At 38.5% G+C, this 27,135-nt stretch overlaps 1 protein-coding gene across 1 annotated transcript in view; it reads right to left on the bottom strand.

Annotated features, from left to right (window-relative positions):
• Positions 1 to 27,135, bottom strand: part of clstn2a (calsyntenin 2a) — a 222,012-nt gene that overhangs the window by 125,169 nt on the left and 69,708 nt on the right. The window contains exon 2 of the mRNA XM_079614168.1: positions 10,557 to 10,679. Within this exon, the coding sequence (XP_079470294.1) occupies positions 10,557 to 10,679 (123 nt within the window). The remainder of the gene's footprint in view (positions 1 to 10,556; positions 10,680 to 27,135) is intronic.

Here is a 27,135-nt window from a genome sequence, read left to right as displayed (position 1 = left end):
GATTGTGTTTATTTCATTCATGGATATTTTTCCAACAAAACTTACTTCATCATCCTCATATATATAATTTATAAAACCATGATGAAAAGGAGGCAGGGTGAAGAATATCTTATATTTCCTGCCCCCTCAACAATAATAATAATAAATAAATAAAAACTCAACATATCAAGTCCCCGTCAATGCATGACGATAACAAATAAACAAAAAACTAGAAACCAAAACATCAACCTGAAACCGATTCCAAAGCAAAAGCAAACCATGATCACAACCATCATCATCATCATCAATTTCTATTAGTATTCATCCAAAACAAAAGCAAACCATAATCACAACCATCATCATCATCATCAATTTCTATAAGTGTTCATACAAATCCATTGTTTTCTCTTTAAATCTTTTTAAGCCCAGTCCCAGACTAAAATGCATGTTTAGAGCTGTTTTAACAAAGCAACTTGCACTGACATATCTTAAAATATGTCAGTGCCATTGTTGTGTCTCATGATGCACACCAGTAATGTTTTAAAGGCATATCTATACTTAAATGTCTGAATTGAGCTAAAGCCTAATACTGGCTTAATCTAAACCCTGCCTGTGAAACAAGGCCTATGTGTGAATATACCTGGTTATAATACCGGTCCCCATAATTTAATAATTCGATGAATTCCTGATCATCAGAAAATGTAGTACTGTGTTAAAAACAGCATTGTCATGCAGTTCCATCAGCTAAACCAGCACCAAACACTATATCTAACCATCATAAACCAGCATGGAAAGCTTAGCATGAAAGATACGGTTCAATCTCATTTAAATATTGGTCTTGAAACAACATTTCTAACAACCAATCAGACTTTGGAGTTAGGTTCAGTGCTAATCTTAGGGTTTTAATGGCGTATACACCATTTCTATCAACCGTTCATTTCCCTAGATTAATGGTTAGGTTTTGGATAAGAACTTTTCAGGACCATCAAAACATGTTTGACGCATGAATGCCTTACTCTGAGTAAAATCAGGATGTGACCGATTTCCCCATGATGTAACAGCGGAAAAGAATGACAACAACTTCATTTAAATACACATAACACAGCCCTACAACACTACAGATAGTGTCTAGTTAAATTGGATTGTGTGTGGTTAGTGAAAAAAAAAAACGTTTTGCACTGAATATTGACTGCAAAATTGAATGAAATCCCCCCTCAGAGATGAGTTTGCCATACTGTACGTACTTGAAAGTTTGACAAGGCGCTCTCCGAGAGCCGAAGGGAATGCGCAATATTACTTTTGGTTCCTGCTCTGTGCAATCTCACTGTCTGAACAGCAAACTCAAATCATTCCTTCATTTTTGCCAACAATCAGAAAGCCCTAGTGACCCTCTCCAGTACGCCGTCTCATTCCTTTCCTCATCTCAGCTGCTTTCAGGCCAAATCATCTCTAAAGAGCCTGAGACAAGAAAGGAAGTGAAAAGATGCTGTACTCATCGACTCTCACTCTCCTCACTCTCACATGAGAATGGATCAGTGTCTGGATCTTAGTGGCCCCTGAAGACAACATGCTTTGATGTGCACTACCTTCCTTTATGTCCAGACCCATCTCACTTTACAGAAAGAGAAAGCAGCAAAAAGATTAAATGAAGCACAAAAGAAAAGGGAGGAAGGGGAAAGAAGAGGCTTTTCGCCCCTTTCTCCTGTACCTTCATCAAGACCTGACGCAGTGCCAGAACCTGAGAGGTTTGATCAACGCCCTACCACTTGCTCTCCAAGAGACCCTCTCCAGTCCGATTCTTTCCTGTGCTTGAGAAGTCATTTTTCACTAGAGGAAAATTAGTTTTCTCATCACAGAACTTGGCACCAGGCACTTTTAGCAGACATATTTTTCAAATGAGGGTGAGGAGCCAATATGGATTTTCATAGTGTCTGCAGAATATGGACTGGTAATTCAAACTAGAGGAAAATAGACAGTATGATGTGCAAAAAAAATCTAAATATAATGTAATTCATTTAGGTGGGAGGTTATCACTCCTTGTGTGATAACAGTTCCTTGCTTGAATCTGTCCTCAGAACTGTCCTCTGTCCTTAGTCTTAACTTAGAATCTACACTTCTTTTTGCTTTGTCTTGACATTCAGAGCTTTTTTGTTTGTTTTTTTGTTTGTTTGTTTGTTTTCTGTCATCTGCGCAGGAGAATCAATAATCAACTTTCAAGCATATTTTCCCAAGACGAAGTTACTGCAAGTACATTTCTGCTGTCTATGTAGACTAAAAGTTTGTCTAAACTCCCAGGGTCCAAAATGAACTCTAACCAAGCGCATTTCATAAGAATCTGCTACATAACGCATGGTTCAAACTGCAATAACTATATACTGAGCCTTGTTGTTTATACCTGATGAAAGGGATCTAAAAGAATGAAATTAAATATATATTCAAGATATATCTTCTAAAGTGGCTTTCTAATAACGATAGAAATATTTACTTGCATACAGTACATGCATTGTTCTACACTGTGTCCCTAAAGTGAGCCTATTTAGTGGTAGATAGATGCATCACATTAGTCAATGTTTACCTCAGTAGAACATATCAGACATATCTAGCATATCTTAAGTGTGTTTTTACTCAAAAACTGTATGGAGGAACACATGCGATCTTTCATTACAGCAACCCAACAAAAAGAGTGCATTTAAAAAGTATAATAACGTCAGTGAACAGGTTTTAATAATGTGTGTGTGACTGTGTTTAATTGCTTGTATTATATAACCTGGTAAGAACTTTGGTCATTGGCAGTTGTTTTAAATGTCCTACAGAAATAAAATTTGTATTGTATTGTAACATCAAAGAGGAAACAAATAAAAATCTATGGTGATTGGCTCAAAAAATAGTGCCCAAAAATAGTTCTCATAAGCACAGATGGCTGCAAGCAGGTCGCATAAATACGGGAAGGCCTGCACCAGCTGAGCAACTGCCATTGCGATGAGAGGGAATGCTAACGGATCGCTTTCTCCAGGTATAATAAACCTTCTTTGTTATTTCAAAGGAATCAGGCATCATAATAAGTCTGCTGCTAATGTGCTTCTGAGAGCTTCTTCAAGGAACCCTCCTGCGAGATGAATTCTGCGAAAGTAACAGGTAAGCCAAATAACAAGTTATGCATTTCAGCGGAAACTTTGGGGAATCAGGGACCAAACTGAAAACGCACAATATAAAATCATAAAAATAGCTAAATGAAATGTAACGCCAGGCTCTTTACAATCATACCATCAATCAGAAGCTAATTAAACCGAGCCGGGGGATCTCTAAAGAGACCCTTAAAACCAGCCGTGTTTAGTTCGTTCTCATCCGCACACCTTAAGATGTTATTAAATTATGCTCGCAAACGATGTCTGGCTGAATTCCCAGTCTCTCACGGAGGTGGAAGAGTCATTTTAATCAGCACTAAGGCTACGGTGGTGGACATTTTCCAGTTAGAAGGGGCTTTTAGGAGCCATTGGCACTAATCAGAAAATGCTGTCAAATCTTATTCCATTTGGCTACCGCAGCTGCAAATGCAAGTCTAAATATTAAGTATTATAAGCATGTGTCGTTATAATTACCAATTACCTCTTGAAGAGCTCATTTCAATTCTCTTAGGTGCAAGTCAAAGATAATACTTTGAGATTGTGGCATATGAACCCTCGTAATGAATTTCTTCAGTTATTAAAAGAGACCTCACAGGAATATTTCCGTGGTTAACCATTTAATTAGCGTGTAAAAATCTTTTTTTATTATTATTTCAATAACTGAACTGATAGCATACTATCAAAGTCAGCTTTGAGAAAGCAAGCTATACAGCATGGCAGGCCAGCTTATTAAATTCTGTGAAAGTAGCATAAACAAAGACCCGAGGTTGATTGAAACAACATCTATATATCAAAATATATCTCAGAGGTAGTGGTGGGTACACCATGCAAGAGATATATGCAGTAAACTACACTTCAGAAAGAGAAGGCAAGAGAGGTTCGGCAGTGTGGATCCCTGTGGATCTAACACATTCTCAGAATTCTAATTTGACTTTCACCTCGAGTCTCCGGTAACACTTCTCAATTTCCAGACACAAACACTCTTCAAAACAAAAACGGGAGATATTGGCAGCGAAATTGAACACGTCACCTCACCAGCAGTATGGGTGGATTCAAAACAAATTCATAACTCTCTCAGCTTTCATTCTTTCAATTATCACTCATTCGTATGATTCTCGTGGTTTCTTCTCCGCCACATATAACGTGACAACCTGGGCAGAATGGAGGCTGCTTGAGAATTTCTTTAAAAAAAAAACATCTGGGGACATCTTTGGGTTGCATCCCAGTGGGCCACAGAGTATGTGCCAAACAATAGTTCACGCTCATAACAGGCACTGTATTTTCAGTGTCCGCAAAGCATCATGGGAAATCATGACAAATGCTTGTCTCAGCCGCTTCGGTTTGGTGCCTTACTAAAAATAATAAAACAAAATTAGAAACATGAAAATGCATATTCAGCATTGCACAAAAATACAAGTCTTCCTAAACTGATTAGTGCCTACAAATGTGAAGTCAGAATGTGATTTTCTTGCAGTGGGAACTTCAGAATTTGTCTCCCCAAGTGTATAAACTATGATGAAACTATACGAGTAAGAGAATCATTAGTTAGTAAAATAGTTCCTCAGGCATGGTTCTCGACCTTCAGGGATCACCGAATGTAATTCCAGGGGAGGACAGAGATAGGGCACATTGTTCATTTACTTCATGTAGGCGAAATGTAGGGCACACTCTCATTCACACACATCATAACAAAACTCACTCAGTCAGACACACTTCTAAATAATTCCTAGACTTTCATCCACAGCTGACCCTGGAGTGAACAAGGCTGGAATGAACCATTTCACAGTCCACAATATAGGTGGTTGAGTTACTATGGTTACATTTTCAGAGAAAATCAGACATTGGAAAAAAACTGTTGACCAAATACTGTCAAATAGGACTAAAAACGAATTAGATCTACAAAACATCAAATGAATTATTATTACTGAAAGTCTAAGGACAATTATATACGATCGGCCAGAAAGGTTGTTTATATGAAACACATTTGGTTAAACGTTCCACTGCTCGCTTTTTTCCTCATGCTGCCTGTTCAAACCGCCCCCTAATCTGCTTTATTAAGCGTCCTCTAAGCATCTATATCTCAGATTAATTAACCGAAAGCATAGAAACTAATTGCATTTATCATTTAGAAAGTCCACATAAAAAAACAAATCATCTTTCATTATTTATTTACTGATGAATGTGTGTAGAATTGTAGGTCAGAAGCAAGTAAATGTTAAAAAAGTAAAAGTTTTGTCAGTAATGTATATATTTGGGACATTTGATGTACTTTATAATGTTTATGATAACCTACCATGATTATTATGAACCTCTTCAATTGTTTGTCGCAAAATATGATACATAACACTCCAATCAGCTCTTATCATCAAGCAAGCGACCTTGTGGGATAAGACTGAGCTGAAAATACATGTGATTTTATGCATAAAGTTCAACACTTTTAATTTTAAATGACAGCTGGTCACACCTTAGAGAGGATTGTGACCAGCACTTAATCAACACTCTCTTCATCGACTAACAAGATCAAAGTACTGCCAAAGTTATTTTACAGTTTCTAACAGAGAAGAGAGGCATTATTTTTTAATAATTTAATTAACAGCAGAATCCACTAGCGTATCCAACTGCAAAGTCTATTGATTTTTTTAGACAGCGTGGTCCAAACACAATCGGAAAACATGCAAAGTGATCCCGAAAAAAGCATTTTCATCGTTCAATTCAGGTCCCGCTTCTATAAAAGGAACACAATACAATTGCAAAGACTCTTAACTGCAGGCGCTGCGATTCGCTTTCACTGCATCCTTCTATTTTCACTCTCATGTGTGGTTTTTGCAATCCATCCATAGTTTCCCTGGACTGCTTCCTAGCTTGGGTTTTGTTAGCTAATCTGGTGCGAGGAAGGCAAAGTTTAGCGGAACAATACAGCATTGTACATCATCTGAGAGAAGAGATTAATGAGAAAGAGGCTGCTGAAGCCACAACCGAGATAAAGAATTAGCAAATGAAGCTGCCGTTTCTTTTTTTTCCTTCCTCCACTGACTCCGGCTCATCCTTCACAGTAATTTGATTGAGAATGCTCTGTGCATACTACAAGACCTACGCTATCTGCTCTACAGGGGAAAGTCTTGTTCCCAGAAATAACAATTCATCTTCAGGATCCCTGCCTCAGCATATATCATCGACTTGAGGCTCATCATCGTTATTTTACATCAAAGCAAGCTGATACATGGGAGACAGTGAGCGAGGCAGGAGAAAAAGACGAAGGAGGGCGAGGCGAAGCACTTAACAATCCCGGGTCGTGTTCCCACACCCCAATTAATGCGGTGCCAGAAGGACGCCCGCATTCCATTCTCTAAACAGACGAAAACAGGATTGATGACAAAGGCTCCCGCGCATAACTCACGGTCTGACGTGGAAGAGGAGAAGGGGACGGAGAAAGAAAGACGGAGAGAATGGGAGCGAAGAGAATTATGGGAATGACGGATTGAGATGGAGGGCCCGTTTTTCTCTGAGTCTCCCTGGCAGCAATCTCACGTGTGTATCCATTGGCTCCCCGTGAAAAGGCAGTGAAATATCACCTGTCACCAAATTAGAGCGCAACACTCATTTCCCGGTGACGCTTTAACAACAGCTGCAGTCCACCGTTAATCTGTCATTGATAAATCAAAGTAATAAGTGCACAAGACTTTCTCAAAAAAAGTTTCCTAAAAAATCTGAATTATGCAATCTGGAAAAGGCCCTCAGATTTAAAGTTATTCTCTTTGTGGTCAAGTTTGGGGTCAGTACGGCATTTTAAAGGGGTCCTATTTACAAAGTCTTGATTTTGTTTTTGGGCTGTACTAGAATATGCTTTCGTGCTTGATTGTTGAAAAAGCATTATTTTTCACATATTTTACATTAGTACAGCACCTCACTCCCCAGTCTGGCCCGAATGCTCAGTTTAGTTCCGTTTTGATGAAGCCCATCCTTCGGAAAAACAGTTAGCACATGTTCTGCAAATGTCACGTCCCTTACCATAATAGGGAGCTCTACTCAGATGTAAATATTAAGGATGGCGTCAATTTCAAACCAATTCAAGTCCGATTCAGACTTAATGTTAACAAACAAGGGGATCGTGCAGAACGCATTTCATGTGCAAACTTTGCAAGCACGGATTTTACAGGACTTTTCAGGAGTGGTATGTTTGTTTTTTTGTAATTAGCTTACAAAAGCTACAGTGAACACTATATCAACACTAATGTTGGCTAGCCGGCGATGAGAGGCAAAGCTTTGCCCTTTGTTTACATCATAGCAACAACATAAAACGTATAATTGGAACTGTTAATAAAAAACGCAACTACAAATAATAAGACATACTTACAAGTTAATCCACAAAAAACAGTTCTGTCAGGACCACTATCGTCAAATACAATTGACAATTAGCATATAGTTAGGATTGGCGGTATGGTTCCGTTCTGGCCGAGAACTTCCTGCGCATCCATGCAGCCGAGCATGGATTAGAGCAGGGAGAGCAGCAATAACCCCCCCTGGGGTAAACAGAACAGAACCAACATGAAACTATTGCAGATATCATTGATTCAAGATTTTACAGTACAACATCATTTGAGAATTTAGTCTGATTCAAGGGGATAATCAGAATGCCAAATCCTGACTGACGAGAGGAGGAGCTGGGGATGGAGGAGGGTAATCGGCTCCTGAGAAACGCGATAGCTGCTGATAATACGGAAGGAGCTTATATATGTATACAGTGATAGGCGTCGTATTCCTATGTGGATCCGCTGAGAGTCAGCTGATGCAAACTTGACTAACGTGACCTGCCAGAACTGACGCTATGCTTGATATTGTCCCGACAAAGTGGGAACTGCTCAATTTCAGGAGAAGCTTTTGTGCGTAGCCTGTATTCTACTCTCTTAGGTTCTGAAAGCTGTTCTCAGTAAAATGTGCAGCACACACATAAATGTTGGGGTTATAATGTTCAGGCACAGGGTTTAAAATAATTTTAAACCACTAAGTTCATCCGCCTTAGGAAGGTCAAAGAAATGAGTTTTGGAAACAGGGTGGAAAAAACAGTATCTCTTTGACACAGCAACAACACTGTCTTCTCTAATGCAGCTCAACCAGGACTCGTCCCCTTTTTTTGCGTGTTCCGTGGGCAGGGATTAAATGAGTAACATTATGACTTCACAAAGCCAGGAAAAAACGTGTTGTAGTCCAAACGAGTCATTCGTTTTAGTTCTTGGAAAGTGAATTCTGTTAAATAAAATATCTCCCTTTAGAATGGATTGATAGAATTGATCTTTGTAACCTTGCAGACCTTTTTTATGCTCAAAGAGCAACATTATTCACCAACTAAATTTGAAAAAGTGAAAGCATAATAGGACCCCTATAGTGCTTTTTTTCAGAAAGGGCATTTCACCTGACCAAAAAAGACCAGTAAAGACATGCATGTTTCAAAATATCTCTATTTTAAATAAATGATGTTCTTTAAAAAGTTCTATTCATCTTATCCTGAAAAAAAAAAATTAAGCAGCACCATATTGATAATAAGAAATTATTCTTGAGCACCAATTCTGCCTATTAGTTAGAAATAGAAATAGTAACTTAATGATAAGAGAAATCTGGCATATGTCACTAGAAAGAGAAGTATGTTGTTTTACCAAAAGATCGAGTTGTGCTATTTTAATGATAAAGTCCAAGGTCAATAAATGTAAAATAAATAAAGCATATGCATGGATGAAACATTTCACAATAAAAGATCAATAACATGCATGTAGAATGGATTTTCATTTCATACTGACTTTAAAGTGTGATATTACAACTGATGTAACACACTGCAAAGATCAGTCATCACCAGTAGCTGATTGTAATGCTGTAACAAAAAGGCATGTTGTCAGCTAAAATATTCTCCAAAGTATGAACAACAAATCTTTATCAAGTGCACCATAAACAGAATGCTTTCCAAGTGCAAGCTGCAAAAATAAATATATAAAACCGAGAAAAGTGATTTTTGCCAAGGCTGTCAGAGAGGAGATTAATTCTAGGCATTGTCATCTAATGAGCTGTAGAGAGTTACCTGTCACAATACTTCCACACATTCCTCTTTGGGAAAAAAAAATCACTTTATTTAATTACTTTGCATCAGTCAGCCCAACCTCCTGCTACCCCATCTGAACAACCTACACTTGAAAACCAGCGAGTCGGAATCTGTCTAACATAAACAACACACAAGTCGTAAAGCTGTGCCTCATTCATTGCTCCATGAGAGGTGATTGACACTCTAAGTGTTGACTCCTTCTCCTCGAAAGCCCAAACGCACATTGTACGAGTTGATTTTCAAGGCCGGTCGGTTTATTGAACGCTCGGCCATGGAAAGGCCGACAATACTTATACAACGGCTGTGTGTCATCACAACAATGGAGATAGAGGCAGGAAATGCACTCCGAAATAACAGGAAGGTCAGGCGGATCTGTCTCCATAACAGTGAGGAAAGCGTTGACTAAATCTCTTTTATATGAGCACTACGCTGCAATACACATAAAATCTCACACTCAACCGCCCTCACTTACACACAAAGGAATAGAGGAACACTACACCGAAGAACCAAGCTATTGTTACCATCCATTGCTATACATTTTGGAATAATCCTGGATGTTCTGGAGTGAGCTTGTATGTCTCATTATAATAGATTAGATATAAGGAGAAAACAAGCTGCAAAGTTAATCAAAATGATCGCAATCACGATTAAACTGCAAAAGGCTGCGATTTAATTAAAAAGATATATATTCTGCATGTGCCGCATACTTCAAGATGAAGCATGGTAGTACAAATGTTGGGACATATTAAAGACTTAAAGGGAATTGTTTTAAAAATGGCAATGAATAAATTATTTTTTAAATATATAATTATATGGAAAAAAAAAATATGGACAATTTTGAATCAGTATTATATTACTATAGTAATAATATTCCAAAGGACCGTGTTCCAAATAACAATAATACAATTATGATCCTTGATTATATGATGATATATATGATCACGTCTAAACAAAGATCTTGTCTAAACTTATTTTATTTAATTAACCAGCGATAGAAAAAAAGTACTATTAGAAAGGGAAAAATATACAGTCAGAATGTCATTAATGGCAAAAATAAATACTAAAGTCAAGGGTGTTTATTTTAATATAATGAGTATGACCATCTGAATGTGTCTCATTTAACTTAATACAATGTAACTTACCTAATAAATATATAATGAACATGAAATATTGATCCTAGTAAATTGATTTGATCATGACAAGAAAAAGGAAACGAAAGACATGAAACGTGAGACATACACAGTGCAAGACATTAGTTGTCAGGGACAACGGCCACATTTGCCTGTACGCCTCGAATGACACAACTGACCAATCAGAATAGAGTATTCCAGAGCGCTGTGTAGTAAGTTAGATAAGTCGTATACCTGCATATGGGACAGGGGCATCTTTGTCCAACGCGACCAGGGGAGGGTCTAGCAGTACTGTGTCCATGTTCTCCGTGATGACACCATGGTAGGACGTCTCGATCCATGGTTTGTGCTTATTCACTGCAATGGAGAGAGAAAAGAAAAAAAGAGAATTTAAACCCTGAACTAGTCAGAGTCAGACTGTTCAAGATTTCAACAAACGTCTCCTAAATAAGAATAAAAAAACACAACAAATTGTGTGTTCATGCAAAGAATGGCTAATAATGGCAATCGATACAAGTCCAATTCCCCAAATGGCTGCATCCTTGTCTCCTAGCACGTATCCAGGGAAACACCCTCATTTATCTGGTCCTAGCGTCCTCTGTTGTTCCTTCTTTTTTTGTTTCATGTTTTCATGGCTGCTGTATAACAAGTGATACCACAACAAGATGCTAATCAATGGATGACACAAATGCAATCTTCTAACCAGTGAAAGGAAAACATCCCTGCAAGAGTCTTTGTGCATTAAACAGCTTGTACCTAAGCAGTGTTTACACTGCTTGGAAAATTCTATTAGCTCACCAAACCCCCTGTACACATCTAATGCCGTGTTTAGCAAGTAAAATAACTGTATTTTATTGTAAATTAAAAAAAACTGATTTTTGGTGAGCTTATTTTGCCAAAACATTATTTAGTTAATCCGCAACTGAAGTTAATTCCCCACCAGTGTTTTTTGTTTAAGTTGCCACTTAAAAAAAGGTTAATTTAAATGTAATCTTTAAATCTTCCAAACAAAAGCTGCACTGAGAGAAAACAATTTGTATAGTGTTTACTAAAGTATAGATTGAAATGTTGAACTTTGTTTGTTTTTACTTTTTTTTTCTTAACCACAGGCACACCAGTTGTCAAATACCAAACACTGACTGAATGAGGGGCTTTGGGTGAGTTCTTTTAACTTTGCAACTACCCAGAACACATTTGCAAATCCAAAGCAACAACCCTGACTTGCCCTGCTCAGCACTCACTCTTTAGAAAATCAATGTGATATAGTTGGGAAATGATGCAATAATAATATAGTGGAATATTATATACATATACACATGTATTATTGCAAAATTTCTAGCTATATTGCATGGAAATGTCAGATAAACAAAACATAAATGTGAGCGATGAAAAGCAATACATTAACAGAAAAAAAAGTGTTTTATTTGACTCGCCCCTCGTGTAATCAGAAATCCTCCCCCGGCATGAGTTAATGGAGTTTTAGATTAGTACTGGCTATTCAGTAACCCCTCGTGTGGCTCAGTTCGAGATCCACCAAAGCAATTAATGAAAGAGCAAATTAAACCATTTCACACTTGTGAAGGACATTCTACACTAGTCTCAGCGAAAAGAAAGAGTAAAAGAGTATCCTCCTCATAATAACCCATAAGCAATCTCAGGCAGGGAACAAATCATCCAATTCAGATGACCAGACGATTATACCAGCTGGCAATGCAGTTTTCAAAAAACACAATCTTGTTTTCAATGAGTTTTTGCCATTTATATCTCTTTCTCTCACTCTCTATTAAACTCAGGCACACATTTACAACGCTTTTCCAAAGAAACCCACTTTTTAAACCACATCTCAGAGTATTTTTCCTCACTTGAAAGTGGCTATTTGAACAGACACAGATAAATAGCCGGAGCTGTATCTATCTAGCTGTGTTATACGTACACAGACATGAACTACAAGCTCTAGGCAAACAATGTGTGTGCTGCAGATGTGTGGACTAAGAGGTCAGACATGCATGCAGTCTGTTATTCCCATTGTGAAGGAACCAGATCATCTAATCTATTTATTTATATCTATAGAAAACTGTTTATGGCCGTTCCACTTTTGGTTTTGCTGCTCCAAATGATTGGAATGTGCTAAAAAAGTCATTGAAATTACAATGTATGCATTTAAAAAACTACTAAGGTGTTTTTATTACAGCCTGTAAATGTTTTAGAGGAATGTGCAGCCTATATGTACGACTTTCAGGAGATTTTAACTCTCCTGCCAGGCTGTTGTTGAAAATAAGAACTTGTTCTTAAGTGACTTGTTAAATAAAGGTTAATAAAAGGACATGAATAACAACGCATGCAAAAAGGCTTTCGTTTAGGTTACGCAACAAAAAGCCCAATTCATTAGGTACATATTTAGTTGAACATTTCATGTGTGAAATGCCACACACTGGGAAAAAACGTGGCTGTCATCATGTACACAAGATACAGTAAATAACTGTAATTTGGATCAGGTACTTTCTATTATAATAATACATCTCTTCAGGCTCCAGTCACTGCAAATTCACATCGAACTCTCTCGTTCTCGCTCTTTCTCTCTCTCTCTAATAAGGTTAGTGGTGTCACTAAGAGCAATATGCCTTCTCTGTAATCCCTGAGCTATTACCCATGAGATGTCTGCAGCCATTATACAGCATTAGAGCACAGTGATGGAAGCTAATTCAATGTGGACTTTTCTCTTCCATCCGCTCCCCTGCACTAGAAAGCTCTGCCGCACACACAGCCAGCAAAACACAAGACATAATGGCAGATGCATGTGCGCACACACACACACACACACACACATATAAACACACACATACACAAACACATTTACCTGGCATAAGGAATACACCCCATTATGTTAAAAACAACAAGACAGACACTCTTATAGTGTTCGTGAAGCAACTTGTTGTAACCTTTTGGATTTAATTCCCCCAACATCACATCTAAACAGCTTTTAAACTTTGATGAACTTAGAGAGTATATTATGTATTATTATTAATATTATACTTCTGCATTGATCCCTCAATCCTTAAACAATAATAAAGATCAGCTAAAAATCCTGACTGGAATATTAAGCTTATCTGATTCCAACTCTTCTACAGCAATGTTGTTGTTTTTTAAACATGTGAAAATTCTGTTAAAGTAGATAATTGTAATACAGCATTTGGTATGACAGATGGAGAGACAGACAGAAAGACAGACAGATCACACATTTGCCAGTGAGCGCTATCTAAATAAACTGTATTAAAATAAAGCAGATGAGCCCAAAGTGAGGGAGGTAGAAAATTCAGGTCGGGTCTCACAAGAGGACAAGAAAGGGGCTATTATAGAATCAATTATTTATTCAGCTTGATATATAATTATTCCAGCATTTCAAGTACCTGATAAAATGTTGGCGGGGGAGAAAGTGAACGTTTGCAAATCTACTTTGACCCTTCTTCAACCTGCTATAATGAAAATACCAGTCAGCATTCCAACGGTAATTAAACTTGGGGACAGCCTGCGGAATTGATGGTGAATTTTACCGCTCTCCCAGTGTCACGCAACAAGCTATTAATTTCTGACCGGTCAACACCGTAACATTACATTCGGCTCATAACATTGGAATTAAACAATGATCGAAACATGCATGCGGGACCCAGCAGAAAGAAAAAAAGTGCTAGAGTCAGAGAGAGAGAGGAGACCAACGATTTTCAGGAATATATAATGCAGCTTGCATTACGGTGACTATTTAGCATGTAGTGTTTTTGTATGCATGGTGTAAACAACAAATATTGCAGTTAAAGCAAGCTAATGGACCTTAGTGGAAAAACAAGGGTTCTTAAGGTTTATTCACCCTCTTCAATAAAAGCATCATGTTCATAACAAGCATCCGCCATGCTAGGGGATAAAGAAGCCATTATCCAAATGGTCGGAAAACACTGTCTGTGATGGATGGCCGTTGTCTGGAGACAAAGTTCTAAGACTTCAACTCAAAGTCAAAGATCAACCCCAGTCTGGCTAGCATCATGTGTTATAGCCAATGGGGTCATTAGTAGAAAATTGTTAATTAACGTTCCTTGCACTGTGCAAATGACAAGAACATAGCCCTCTGTTTTGGGAAAAAAAATGAAATGACCATCAGGAAGAGAGTAATTAGCTACAATGACTTAGCATAATCCAATACTTGCAGAAATGAGTTTGCTGGTAGGGGCCGAAGGGTAATTTTCAGATACATTGAGCTCAACGCAGCCGCATCCCACACGTCCACAGAGACACACTTCTTAAGCTTGCATTGCTCGTCTTTAATGCTTATTAATGAGGTCATAATCTCTGCTTTTTCTATGGCGATCTTTCAAGATTAGTTGGTCTTTAGAGATTCCTCATACAGGGGCCCCAGTTGACAAAATTACCGTTTTATTTTATAGCACAGCCATTAAAAAAGGAGAAATGTTTGCATATTGAGGGCTGCTCGAGTTAATTAATGAATGAACAGATCGTTAGGACTGTATGGCGTCATTCTTAGACATCTGGAAAGCATCGTAAAAGGGTGTATGTTATCGAATAGGTGCGGTGGGAGCAGAACGGACGATTTTACTGTGACCTCTATAAAGGGGGTGAAAGAGTCTAATGGGTTTTAAGGCCTCAAAATTCAGCAGTGGTTTCAGTTGCTTTGGATAACCTGCATGGTCTCCATTAAAGTTGAAATTTGGTGGAAATGGCAGTGGCAGCAAGTCCTTCTGCAATTTTCTGTGGCTAAAATGTCATCTGTTGCCTAGTGATGTGCGGCACATTCTCCAAGGTGCTCGAGTTTGAGACCATCTTGTGTCATTTGCCAAGTTTCCTGTCAACTCTACATGATCACTGTCAATAAAAGTGATGAACAAGGCCAAAAATAGATATAAAAAAATATGATTTCTGATTTGGAATATGTGCTAAGCCCTGTTCACACTGCAAGTTGCATGTCATTAGTCCATGACAGTTGGGATGCTATTAGGTGTTCTCACTGTTGGTTGTCATGTAACATTTATGAACGACATCAGATGATGTCATTCAATGCGGTTGAGATCAAATCATTTTTATTGCTGCTAAAACAAACATTCTGAAGGAAAAATATGTTAAATGGAATCAGTGCATAAAATGCATAATATCAAAGCTGAATGGTGTAAACAGGGTTTCAGGTTATGATATTGATATCTATTTCAAGCAATCTATTTGCAACAGGCAGCGCTAAATACAGGTGTAAATGGGTCTAAAATGTGAGATTCAATTAGATGATCAAAACACACACACACACGCACAATGTCAATCAAGCACTCAGCTAAAACAAGAGATTCAATTTTGCTGGTTATTTTTGTATTAAAAAAATAGTAAGTGTAATCGAAAAATGTATGCATAAATATACACTACTGTTCAAAGATGATTTTGGGTCAGTAAGACTTTTTGGCTTTTATTCAGCAAGGATTCACTAAATTGGTTGACAGTAAAGACCTTTACATTGTTAAAAAAAAATCTAATAAATGCTGTTCTTACTTAAGGAATTCTGAAAAAAAAGTTGTGGTTTTCACACATAAAATAAGCAGCACAACGTTTTCAACATTGATAATATTAGAATGATTCTTGAAGAATCATGTGACACTGAAGACTGGAGTAATGATGCTGAAAATTCAGCTTTGCCGTCACATGAATAAATTACGTTTTTAAAAATATTTAAATAAAAATTGTTACATTAAATTGTGATCATATTTCATAGTAGGCTATTACTGTTTTTAATGTATTTTTTGATCAAATAAATGCAGCCTTGGTAAACATAAAAAACAGAGAGACAACACATGTGACACACAGTCAGGTAAAAGAAGTACTTCACTAAAAATAGCTGAGGAAAACAACTACTCAATGTAAAAACTGAACTCCTGATCCTCCCATCCAAATCTGTAAACAGGATCTTGTTCTCACACACGACCACTTTATTAACTTTTCACATTGCAAATCCTCCATATTTTCTCTCCTCTACTGCATCACTTAACATATTTTAAAATCCTCATAGGCCTTCATGGACAACTTCATAAAGCAAACGGGCAAAAAAACAAATGTTCATGATGAAGACAATCCACACAGGTGACGTGTCTTGAATCTGCCATCGCTGTGGGAGGCATTTGGGCTAATTTACAGCTAAATTCATATAATGAGCATTAATAATCCCTGACACAAATGGCTGAGAGACAACAGAGGTTTATAAATGTCCTTGATACTACAAGCGCGCCGATATAAACGACTCGTTCCCTTGTGTACATAAATTCTGCGAATCAACTTACTTAGGTCACCAGCCATGAATATAAATTTGTTTGATTAGACTCTCAACAAACACAGAAGCGAATATCTTTTGTAATGGAGAAGTTCTCTGCACTGGCATTTGCTACTGTCAGCCCGGCATCGATACCCCAGAGGACTCGGAAATGTCAATTGTCTGTAATTAGAAAGCTGGCATATTCATTCACGAGGCTTTGTTTCCTTGTCACGGAATCCGGGTCCTTATGGTCTTTTCATTAGCCATATTGTTTATCAGCCATATGTGTGTGTCTTTACCTCCCGAGACACAATCAACCCTTTACGAAAAGAGCCCGTTTGATTACACACCGTGTGAAGTCGCTTAAATTACGAGTCATTGTTAGAAATACAGAGAACTGATTGAGGTGGAGGGATGAAGGGTTTTAGGGGGACTTGATAGGGAGTCGAATGAAAGCAAGGAGCGAAAAGAACAATGATCTCCTCACTGACACAAGAGCCAGAGGCTGAGAAAGAGAGAGGGCAGGGCTCAACTCTCCATCTTCTCCGGATTAAAACTAAAAAGGCCTGCTAGTTCATCTTCTGTCTGTGGGAGATCTTGACGCCTGAGTGGCTCTCAGCATCTCTGGGCCTTTTGAGGAGAAGAAAATGAAAATTGATGTTGGGGCTACAGCTCCATGCCTCCCTCCCTGCACTTAACAGGACTTCTGCTGTGCCCACATACCTGTCGCCTTTTATCTCCCTAAGCATTAAAAACTACAGATTTTTAATGACTAGACAATGAGTTGTCTTAACAACTAGTCTTAAAACAATATTTCAGCCAAAAATGTGGGGGGAGGGGTATTTATTTCCTCACCCTCATGTCATTCCACACCTGCATGTCCTTCTTTCTGCTGAACACAAAATTAGACATTTTGATGAATATTTCAACTGTTTTTGTCTATACAAAATGTTGTTTTAGACTGTACTGACTTTCGTTGTACAGTATAAATCTATATACATACTGGGAACTATATTCTCAGAAGGCGAAGCACTACTTCTGCGGAGTGATTTGCTCGCAGCACCTGAGAAGCCCCATGGTGAGGAGAAGAGAGTTCGCTCAGAGTGTTGCGCTAATCACTCCACCCAAGTAGAATATAGTTCCCAGTATGAATACGGTTAGAAGATGGCTGTGTCTCATGTGACCTTGTTATTTGTAAACGCTGTGACTATACAAATCACAACATGCAAATAGGAAAATGTTGGCTTCATTTTGTCACTTATTGGGAGCAGTATGCTAGCTGGAGCCATTTACCTCCAGTCTTTGTGCTAAGCTATGATAGCGGTGGGTGCGTCAAACAGAGTTACGGCACGCACTGAGATGAAAAGGGTATGTATGGACTTATCTAACTCTGGGGGATATGATGAATAAGCTAAAGTCCCAAAAAGTTGCCGTGTTCCTTTAAAACACTATCCAAATGTCAAAAAATGTACTCGAATCAATGAACAGCACTAATAAAGCCCCAGTCTTACAGATCATTAACTAAAAAAAAAGTTGTTTTAGGGGTTTAGTATTACCCTTTAAGATATTATAAACAATAAAATCAAGAGTTTCTGCAAAGCCTCTTTGAAACCATGTATCTTGTCAAAAGTGCTATAAAAATAAATTTGACTTGACGACTTGTATTGCATTTTAATCAGTTCATGCATTTGATCAGAATCAGTCCATAACATTGCCATTGCAAGTGACATGCTGTTACTATGTGAGCTACAGGAAAACTAGTTCTGTATAATGAGGATACACAATATGAGATGTTGAAATAGGCTCCAGAATCCCGCAGCCCATAGGGCTAGCAGTTCTGCTTCACATTCATACTAAAATTGCACATACTTTTTTAATGGTTATGAAGTAAGTTTCAAATCAAATGAAGAACCTATAGACAGTATGTGATTTTAAATGCAGCTCAAGCCCAGAAATAGATGAGTCCGATGAGAGAGACATCCAAAATGTGCACTGTTGGTGTGCCTCCAGCAAACGAGTTTGGAAAACACTGCTATAACAGTCCTCATAAAAAAGGCAAGACCTGTGCTCAATGCTCACAGCAGGCAATTTGAAGTCTGTAATTGTCTAATTTATAATTGAGGGTGCTTTGTTATACAAGTGGTGTTTTGATGGCTGTGAAATAATTGCAACTTCTCAGATAAAGTTTAACGAGTCGACAACACACCAAAGGGATTCATTTCGAATCTTAAAAATATATATTATACATGTACTAGTTGACTTCACTTCCAAAAAGTCGGATGACTAGTTGTTGACCATCTTGAATATCCCTGAATAGCAGCAAGCTGCATCTACAACAAGCGTTTGAATCTGAAGGCATAACATATAGAGAGAGACAAATAGAAACTCTCAGAGAACGACAGAAACAAACAGTGAGAATGTACTTGAAAGGCATCCTTCAAGGCTGTGAAACAATTCAAACTTAAACGTGCCTCTGTGAGATCACCATGGGAACTAACGTGTTCAAGCGTCTATCTGTCAATACACTTTATCATAAAATCTTCCTATTAGGGTTGGAAAAAAACCCTTGGGGTTGGGGGAAGAGGCTGAGAAAAGCTAAAATGCCTTTCTGGAACACTTGAGACAAAAGTACTCACTGTTGTATTCAATTAATTGAACTGCCTGATGAAAAATGGCTGTGAAGCTAAGACAGATCTAAAGTTCATCTTGCCTGAAAATTTTCTTCCACGTCTCTGCATGTGAAATATGTATTATGAACAGGTTACGAAAGACACACTACAGTTTAAAAGATTCTATTTTTTGTTTAAAAATAAATAAATACTTACATTCAACAAGAATGCGTTAAATTAATCAAAACTGACTGTAAAGATATGTACAGTATAACGTTATATTTATATTTCAAATAAATGCTTAAATTATCCGTTCTTTTTTTATTTGTATTCATCAAGGAATCCTGAAATAAACACATTAAGTTTCAATAAGCATATTAAGCAGCACAACATGAAGAAGAAGAAGAAGAAGAAGAAGAAGAAGAAGAAGAAGAAGAAGAAGAAGAAGAAGAAGAAGAAGAAGAAGAAGAAGAAGAAGAAGAAGAAGAAGAAGAAGAAGAAGAAGAAGAAGAAGAAGAAGAAGAAGAAGAAGAAGAAGAAGAAGAAGAAGAAGAAGAAGAAGAAGAAGAAGAAGAAGAAGAAGAAGAAGAAGAAGAAGAAGAAGAAGAAGAAGAAGAAGAAGAAGAAGAAGAAGAAGAAGAAAGAATGGTTTCTTGAGTACCAAATCAGCATATACAAATTATTTCTGAAGGATCATGTGACATATTGTGAAATATTATTGCTCCAATCTTCAGTTTTTAATCAAATAAATGCAGTCTTGAATGCAATTTAATTGTTTATCATTGCGTTTCTAATCATCATCTTCCTTTGTCAGACAGAAGTGCAAGTATGTGTGTTTGAATAGGAATACATGAAGCGGAGTGTCATCTACATTTGCATTACATCTATTCATTAAGGTGAAATTTTTATCCAAACCGACGTGCAAGTAACAGCACAATCTATTATTATCTATATCAGGCAATTTGCACCACCTCCCAGTGAAGGTACAACCTTTGATTCAAATTTACAATGAATATCTGCCCTATAATCAACAATCAACACATTCTGAATGTGACATTATGACTCATAAAACACAACAGATTATATTTTCCACCACTTAAGTTGCTACATTTGTTGATCGCATTGAGATCTCCCACACATCCCATCCGAATTCAAGCCCAAGCCATCACTGTTAGACAAATGCTGTTGCTTGGTGGGATTGGAACGAAGCTAAGCTCTCGCAGAGGGAGGCTTTTGGTGTGGGGAAAATGGCAGGGATTTCCTCACGCATCCTCGCAGAGGGACTGGGATACAGGGGGGATTTTCTCAGCTGAGAGAACGAGAGAGGCGCTGGTCCACTCAGAAGGACACAAAATCCTCTTTACAGTCCTCATTGACAGTGACAGTCCCGCTTGACAACTTCGTAACAGCTCACCAGAAGGAGGGGGGGGGGGGGGGGAGCAGGAGGAGAAACCTTTAGACAGGTGTTTAGCCCATGTCCTGAAGCCATGATTCCTTCACACAAGGACAGATTTACTGCATCTCAGCTCTGACATATCCCTGACAAATGATGTTTGACAAATGAAGCATGCTGGACATGTAAACATGGCTTTGTTGTCACAAAAAACAGCCAAATATGGAGGGTGTAAAATAGTCCTTCGCTTTATGTTACTGAGTCATGCATGTGGGCAGATGTAAACCGCACACATTTCACAATGAGTAGCTTATTGTTTGCTTAACAGCATATTGTTAACGGCAGAAGGGAAGATAAAGCCATAGCCATGTGTTAATGAATCGCGCACTGCCAGTGTTTTCATGCAAGCATGTGTGCTAGTGGCATACTCCTGAAAAGACCAGCATATGTTGTGTTTTGAACACTGTTTTTCTGCATTGAACGCTGGTGTACCCAAGAGACTTCCTAACTAGGTATGAGAATCATCATTAATGTAGCAATTCCTGTTCCTTAACGATTCCATTAACAATTTTTTGTACTTTTGAGGAATAAATATTTTGAAAAAATAATAATGACATACTAATGTAAGACTGAAAGCTGATTGGTTTCAATGGTTACATCTGATTATGATTGGTTACATTTTCAGGAGGGAAACCATATACATACATGCATGCATACGGATCTTGTGCACATTAGTGGGTGAATTGATTGAAAGAAACGTTAACTATCAGCTTTTCAATCATTTTGAGTACACTTTTGTAAAAAATAACCAAACATCAATGGATGTCTTTTCACTTGTCAGAGTATTTCAGTACATGAACCATTAAAGGTGCAGTAAGCAATTTCTGAGAAGCACTTGCTATTTGAAATCAAACCAAACCAACCCACCCCTCCCTTCATTGCTCCGCCCCCAAAATGCACAAAAACGCAAACACAAGAGTAGATGTCTCTTTATTGTAGCTGAAGCAAATCAAAATAATGCTTTGCGAAAAATTAAGCAACGATGACGAGCAAGAGGAAAAAATTTATACACCGTATACAGGAGAGTATATAGAAGCAAGAGATTGTTGTTCATCGCCAGTAGCACACCCCCAGACAGTAACAGTGTCGGCCCAGATCCGGGCCACATCTGGTACATATGGATTCAACGCGTACCAGATGTGGGCCGACACTATGTTGCTGTCTGGGCCAGTGCCGGACAAACAATGACACACAAAACTGTCCTGTTACTATAGCTAATATTACAACAATTGCATATCGTTCTGTGAGCAAAACTAACATCACTCATTTATGAAGCACAAACAATACAACCTCTGCATCCTTCAAGCCTTCCTAGGTCTTTCCAGAGCTGTAAAGCTTTTCTAATGTTAACGAAGTTCCTTAGGCTCTTGACTGATCACAACCCTTCTTTTTCCAGTGATATTCCTCTGACCTTTTCTCTTTTGTAATGTCTCTCAGCCATCTCTAGTCTTTCTTAAAATCTCCCTTTTGCTCACTCTCTCTCCTCTTTCCCATCATGAGTGGACACGCCCCCTACTACTGATTGGCTATAAGTGTGTTGTGGTGCTCAGTTCGATCCACTTTCAAAAGCTTTTTTCAGAAATGACTTAATGGAAGTTACAGTCGTCTTTTTTTTAAATAGCTTCTAAAAAAAAGTAACTGTCAATTATAAGAATTGTCCATTTTGATGTCATGGTGACTTTAACAGAACCAAATGTTCAGTTGGTTAAATTCATTTCATTTATATAAAACCGTTTTAGTGAGGTTCATTTAATTTAATTTTAAATAAAAAATATATATTTTATATATTTTTAAGTAAGGCTGCACGATTAAGCGCAATTAACATTACATCGCGCTTAAACCGATTTGGCTTATTGCGATTATGAAATTGCGATTATTTTTTATGAGCAGCTTGTCAGTAACGTACGGCTCTGTGATCAGTAGTAAATGTTGCTCCATCTGAAAGCACTGCGAGTGAGTTGCTTATAAGGTGCATTTGAAAAAGCAACACGCGTCAAACATCTTTCCGAAATTATGAACCCCTTGTCCAACAAAAGACAACATTTAATAAATCAAAGCGTTTCAATCTTCTGTTTATTCAGCTACAGTGATAGAATGATTCCCATATGGATTTCGTGGAATGACGTACATCATCTACTTCTGGGGGGCATATTTGGAGTGTCTGCGCGAGAGCGCCCTCTGGCTTTCAGATGGAGCAGTATTTTCTACTGGCTTCACTGACAAGCTGCACATAAAATAATTGTCAAATCACGTGTGGTTTCATTTCGATTAATCGTGCATCCCTAAAGAAAAAGCAATTAAACGATGTCCTAAAAATACGTTATGAAGTTAGTTAGATAACTTACAATAATTTCAATCATGAAGTAACAAAATACACCAAATATATATATATATATATATATATATATTTATTTTTACGCTGAATGTCATTGTTTTTTTTTCCATCACTTGAGCTTTTATTAACCCTCTTCTTGTGATGCATAGTTTTACCAGCACAAACCAACCTAGACTCATGCTGATTTAAGCTGGTCTTTTCAGAAGAGCAGTCTATGAGCAGAAGCCCACAGATATGTGGCATCTCATCCCAGTGTCAGTTCAAAGTGTGGCGTTAATCTTAAGAGCAGCTGTCCAGAGTTATCCTCTCGCCTCATGCCCAGTCATGCCCGCTTTCCCTCTAACACTCCTCTTCTTTCCACACACTTCATCTGCATTGTAGATGGGATTATCACACGCCGCTGAGAACTTGTCTAAACAAAATACATCCCCGGCTCCTGGAATCCAGTAAGACTGTTTTGCGTGTAAACTAACGAGGATAATTCACTGTCAGTTTACAGCGTTGGCAGAAAAGGCAAGCCGGCTCTAATCTGGTTTGTCTGCTTAAGGGAGAGTGACTCTGGACACGATTGCGAGAGGAATCAAACCCACACCGACTGCAGACCCAAAACTGCTGGCCCTGAGGCGTTTCAAAACACACCGTCACACAACCAAATCAAATCAGTAGTGAGAGGCACACACATACACACTGAGTGACAGAGTTTGAGAGACTGGCAGAGAAGAAGAAGAGGGAAAAAAATATTTCTGAAAAAAAAAATTGTGAGGATGGATGGAAGTCTACCAGTATAGGAGTTAAAAGAAATGAGGGAGATAGAGGGAAGGAACCAAGCAAAACAACAAAGCCAAAGTGCAGTGAGAGGAAGATGACTTGAGTTAAAAGAACGGGGATGGAATCAGGAAGGAGCACTTTAGACCAATAAATCACTCGCAAAGAGCCCCTCGCTGAGACGGTAACACTAAGAGAACTACGAGGGCACTTTAAAGCAACTCTTCTCTAAATGTCTGTATATATAGTAAAAGGCCTCAAAAATAACTTTTGGCGCAGTGGGTAGTATGCATGCTTATGATGCACAAAATAGGAAGGCAAGGTTGAATTTGGATTTTGAAATGGCCAATGCTGGTATTTAGAAAGCAGTGTGGCTCCCCATTGGGCCAAAAGTCTGAGACCACATTGAACATAGGTTTTGAAAAATGTCAAAGAATATGATATATCTTTCTCGAATCATGCAACATCACAAAACCACACACCCTTCTTGCGAGAAAAGGAGGAGAGGATATTTCCAGCATGAGTCTGACAGCTCTCTTTTAAACCTAGCTGTAGGACCCAAAATCTACCGCCAGACAGGGGCAGTGCTGGATGAGAAAGACCCCATGAAATCAAAATAGAATTTAAATTTGTTGGCATTGAGTATGAATATGTTAGTCTTACTGTTATCTATAAGCTAATGTGCTCCAAGACAATGACAAAATTAGCATCTTACGGTCTCTCACTTCTGCCAATATGGATCAATGATTTTGATTTCATCATTCTGCACTTCAGCTTCTAATCAGATTTTCTTTCCAATCAAATGCTCTCTAGAATCGAAAGCGTCCCACCCATTACATTGTAAATAGACAGAGCGGATCATATGCGTGAGTCGGTGCATACCAGAAAATGTATCGGACCCATTTGAATTCTGCACAAAATGCCATGTTTTAAAGCGATATGGAGGAGACTAGGAGGAGAAACGGTTCGAGATTAGGAGGAAATGCACCTTTTACGAGCTCAGCGGCTCTGGAAAAATAGCTTTAAAATGCCTGTAAAAAATCAATAGAGAACATTTCTTTAGATTATCATGGTACATCAGGTTTTTATGGACTTTTCTTAGCATGTAGCTACAGGTGGAAATTAATTCAAGCATTAAACATGTCCGCAAAAAGTTTGATTTCCACCAATGTATGCTTTTTCAGTAAGCCCAATAAATCAATACATTTGAATAATCTTTAATATTAAACAAATGCAAACATTCTAAATTATTTCAAATTATTACATAATTATGAATGCGTGTGCATCAATGCAGAATCTTCTGACAAAGCAGCCCTAGTAAAGAGAACACAGAACACGCAGATCTCCAAAATCTGTAAAAAGTTCAACCATCAGTGGATGACGTGTCGTGATATCTGCCATGCAGGCTTCTTTTCTCCCCTTCAGCGTGTCTTTTATACGGTTTAATATCTTTTTTATTGCTCTTATGGTGGAGTTCATTAACATGCAGAGACGTGCGTCCACACGCACAGCGGGGATTAGATAACCTCACACTTCATGACATCTTCCTCGATACGGCGCGTGAATAAAGCAGCAGAATCTCTCCGCAGCCAGCGCACGTGGAAAGCACAGTCAAGCTCGCCTTCATTTTTCCCCTAACTAATAAAAACAGACAGGCAAAGGCCACTCGCCCTCCTCAGAGGAGAGTTTATTTTGATTTTGATTTAAAAAGACTCTGTCTGTGTTAGTCACACAGCCGCGGGGCCGCGCGGAGACAGGCATAAAGGTGGAAAACGAGGAGGAGGAGGAAGAGGAGGGGGGTAGGGAGAATCGCGAAGGGCCGCTCGCTGTTTTGACTGCATTGCCAAAACAGCCTGGCCGCTTCACAGAGGTAATTTCAAAGGAATAGGCTTGGACACACCGTGTAAACAGAGCGCTATTTACATAGGGATTCCCTCAGTCTAAAAGATCCGCTTTGAAACAGATTACAGGTGTGAACACCAAACTCCTGCATTACACTGATATCACCGCTACAAGGTCCAAAGCTGATAACCGTGGAAGTGCGGTGACAAAACTTTACCGGTGGGGGGTAGCGAGAGCGAGCGGTCCATGCGAGCCCGTGAATGAATGACTGAAAGCGTGCGGCTCGGCGCACGAGCCAAAATGAGACTTGATGAGCCGCCCCCGTAGCATCTGGAGGGATTTTTCCATTCAAACGCTCATATCGGCAAAGTTGCAGTAATCCACGGCACCATCCTCCTTTCTCTCGTCTTCCCCTCCACATCATCCCTCTCCCGGGCTGTGATAAGAGCGAGGCTCCATTAGCACCTCTCTCGCTCTCATGGAAGCAAGCTGGAGATAGAGCAGCCCTGATGGACTATAAATTGTAGGGAATGCTCCCTGCTGAGGAAGAGTGGCAGAGAGAGAAAGGTTACACGGAAAGAGAGAGGGATGGTCACAGCTAAGATGCATGGACTGTCAGCATCACTAATCATAGCCCACCAGCGCCATATTAATCACCTGATCAGCGCCACTAGTTTGAACCTGACGGCCAGAGTCAACCACACAATAACCTTTGAGAACTTTCATCGCACAGAAAAAAATCAGAGGATGATCTGCGTTTTGTTGTTGGAGCAAACAAACATGAGTCTCCGACATATTGGATTTATTATTTCTTCACAAACACACAAACATACATTTAATTTTTAAACATGTTATGGTCAAACCAACAGGAGTGGAGGTCTTACAATTTTATTTTATCACACGCTTCACTGTTTTTGAATCATTCAGATTTGTAGCTCTGCGCTATTTATTCGATGTAGTCTCACTAACAACATTTTGGACTTTTTAGCATAAAATCTGGATCATATTGTTGCGTTTCTGCCACAAAATGAATGCTCGTTTAAAATTACTCCACAGCGCTCTGTTCTGTAGACAACGCAGAAGATGATAGAGGAAATTGTTGACTCCATCCAGATGCAATAAGTACCCAAAGAAAGCAGAATATGCTGTGCCTGAAGAGTATGCAAATGTGTCGCTCTTTTATTAAGGCTTGATGCCATGAACCGTTTTTTCTCATAAGCCTGCAAACTTCTGAACAACACTTTAAAATACTCTTTGAACAAATACAATAACATTGTCACCTATATACAATGTGTTGGCATTCCAAAAAGCCACACACAAAAAAATATACTATCTTTCTACAAAAAAAAAAAAAAAAAAGGAAGTTGGGACTGTCTTTTCTTCCCTAATGTGACGTTTATTAAATGGCTTCTCAAATGAAAAAACAAGTAGGGCAGGACTTTGGTTTTGCCCATTAGAAACTGATTGGATTGTTGTCGTTTGCTATTGCTGGGATTTGAGTGACAGGCCCTCGTGCC

Source organism: Phoxinus phoxinus (genome assembly GCF_949152265.1).
Source record: "Phoxinus phoxinus genome assembly, chromosome: 5".
NCBI classification, from domain to species: Eukaryota; Metazoa; Chordata; class Actinopteri; order Cypriniformes; family Leuciscidae; genus Phoxinus; species Phoxinus phoxinus.
Note: the sequence above shows the minus strand (reverse complement) of the source record. Positions and strands in the feature narration are given on the sequence as shown.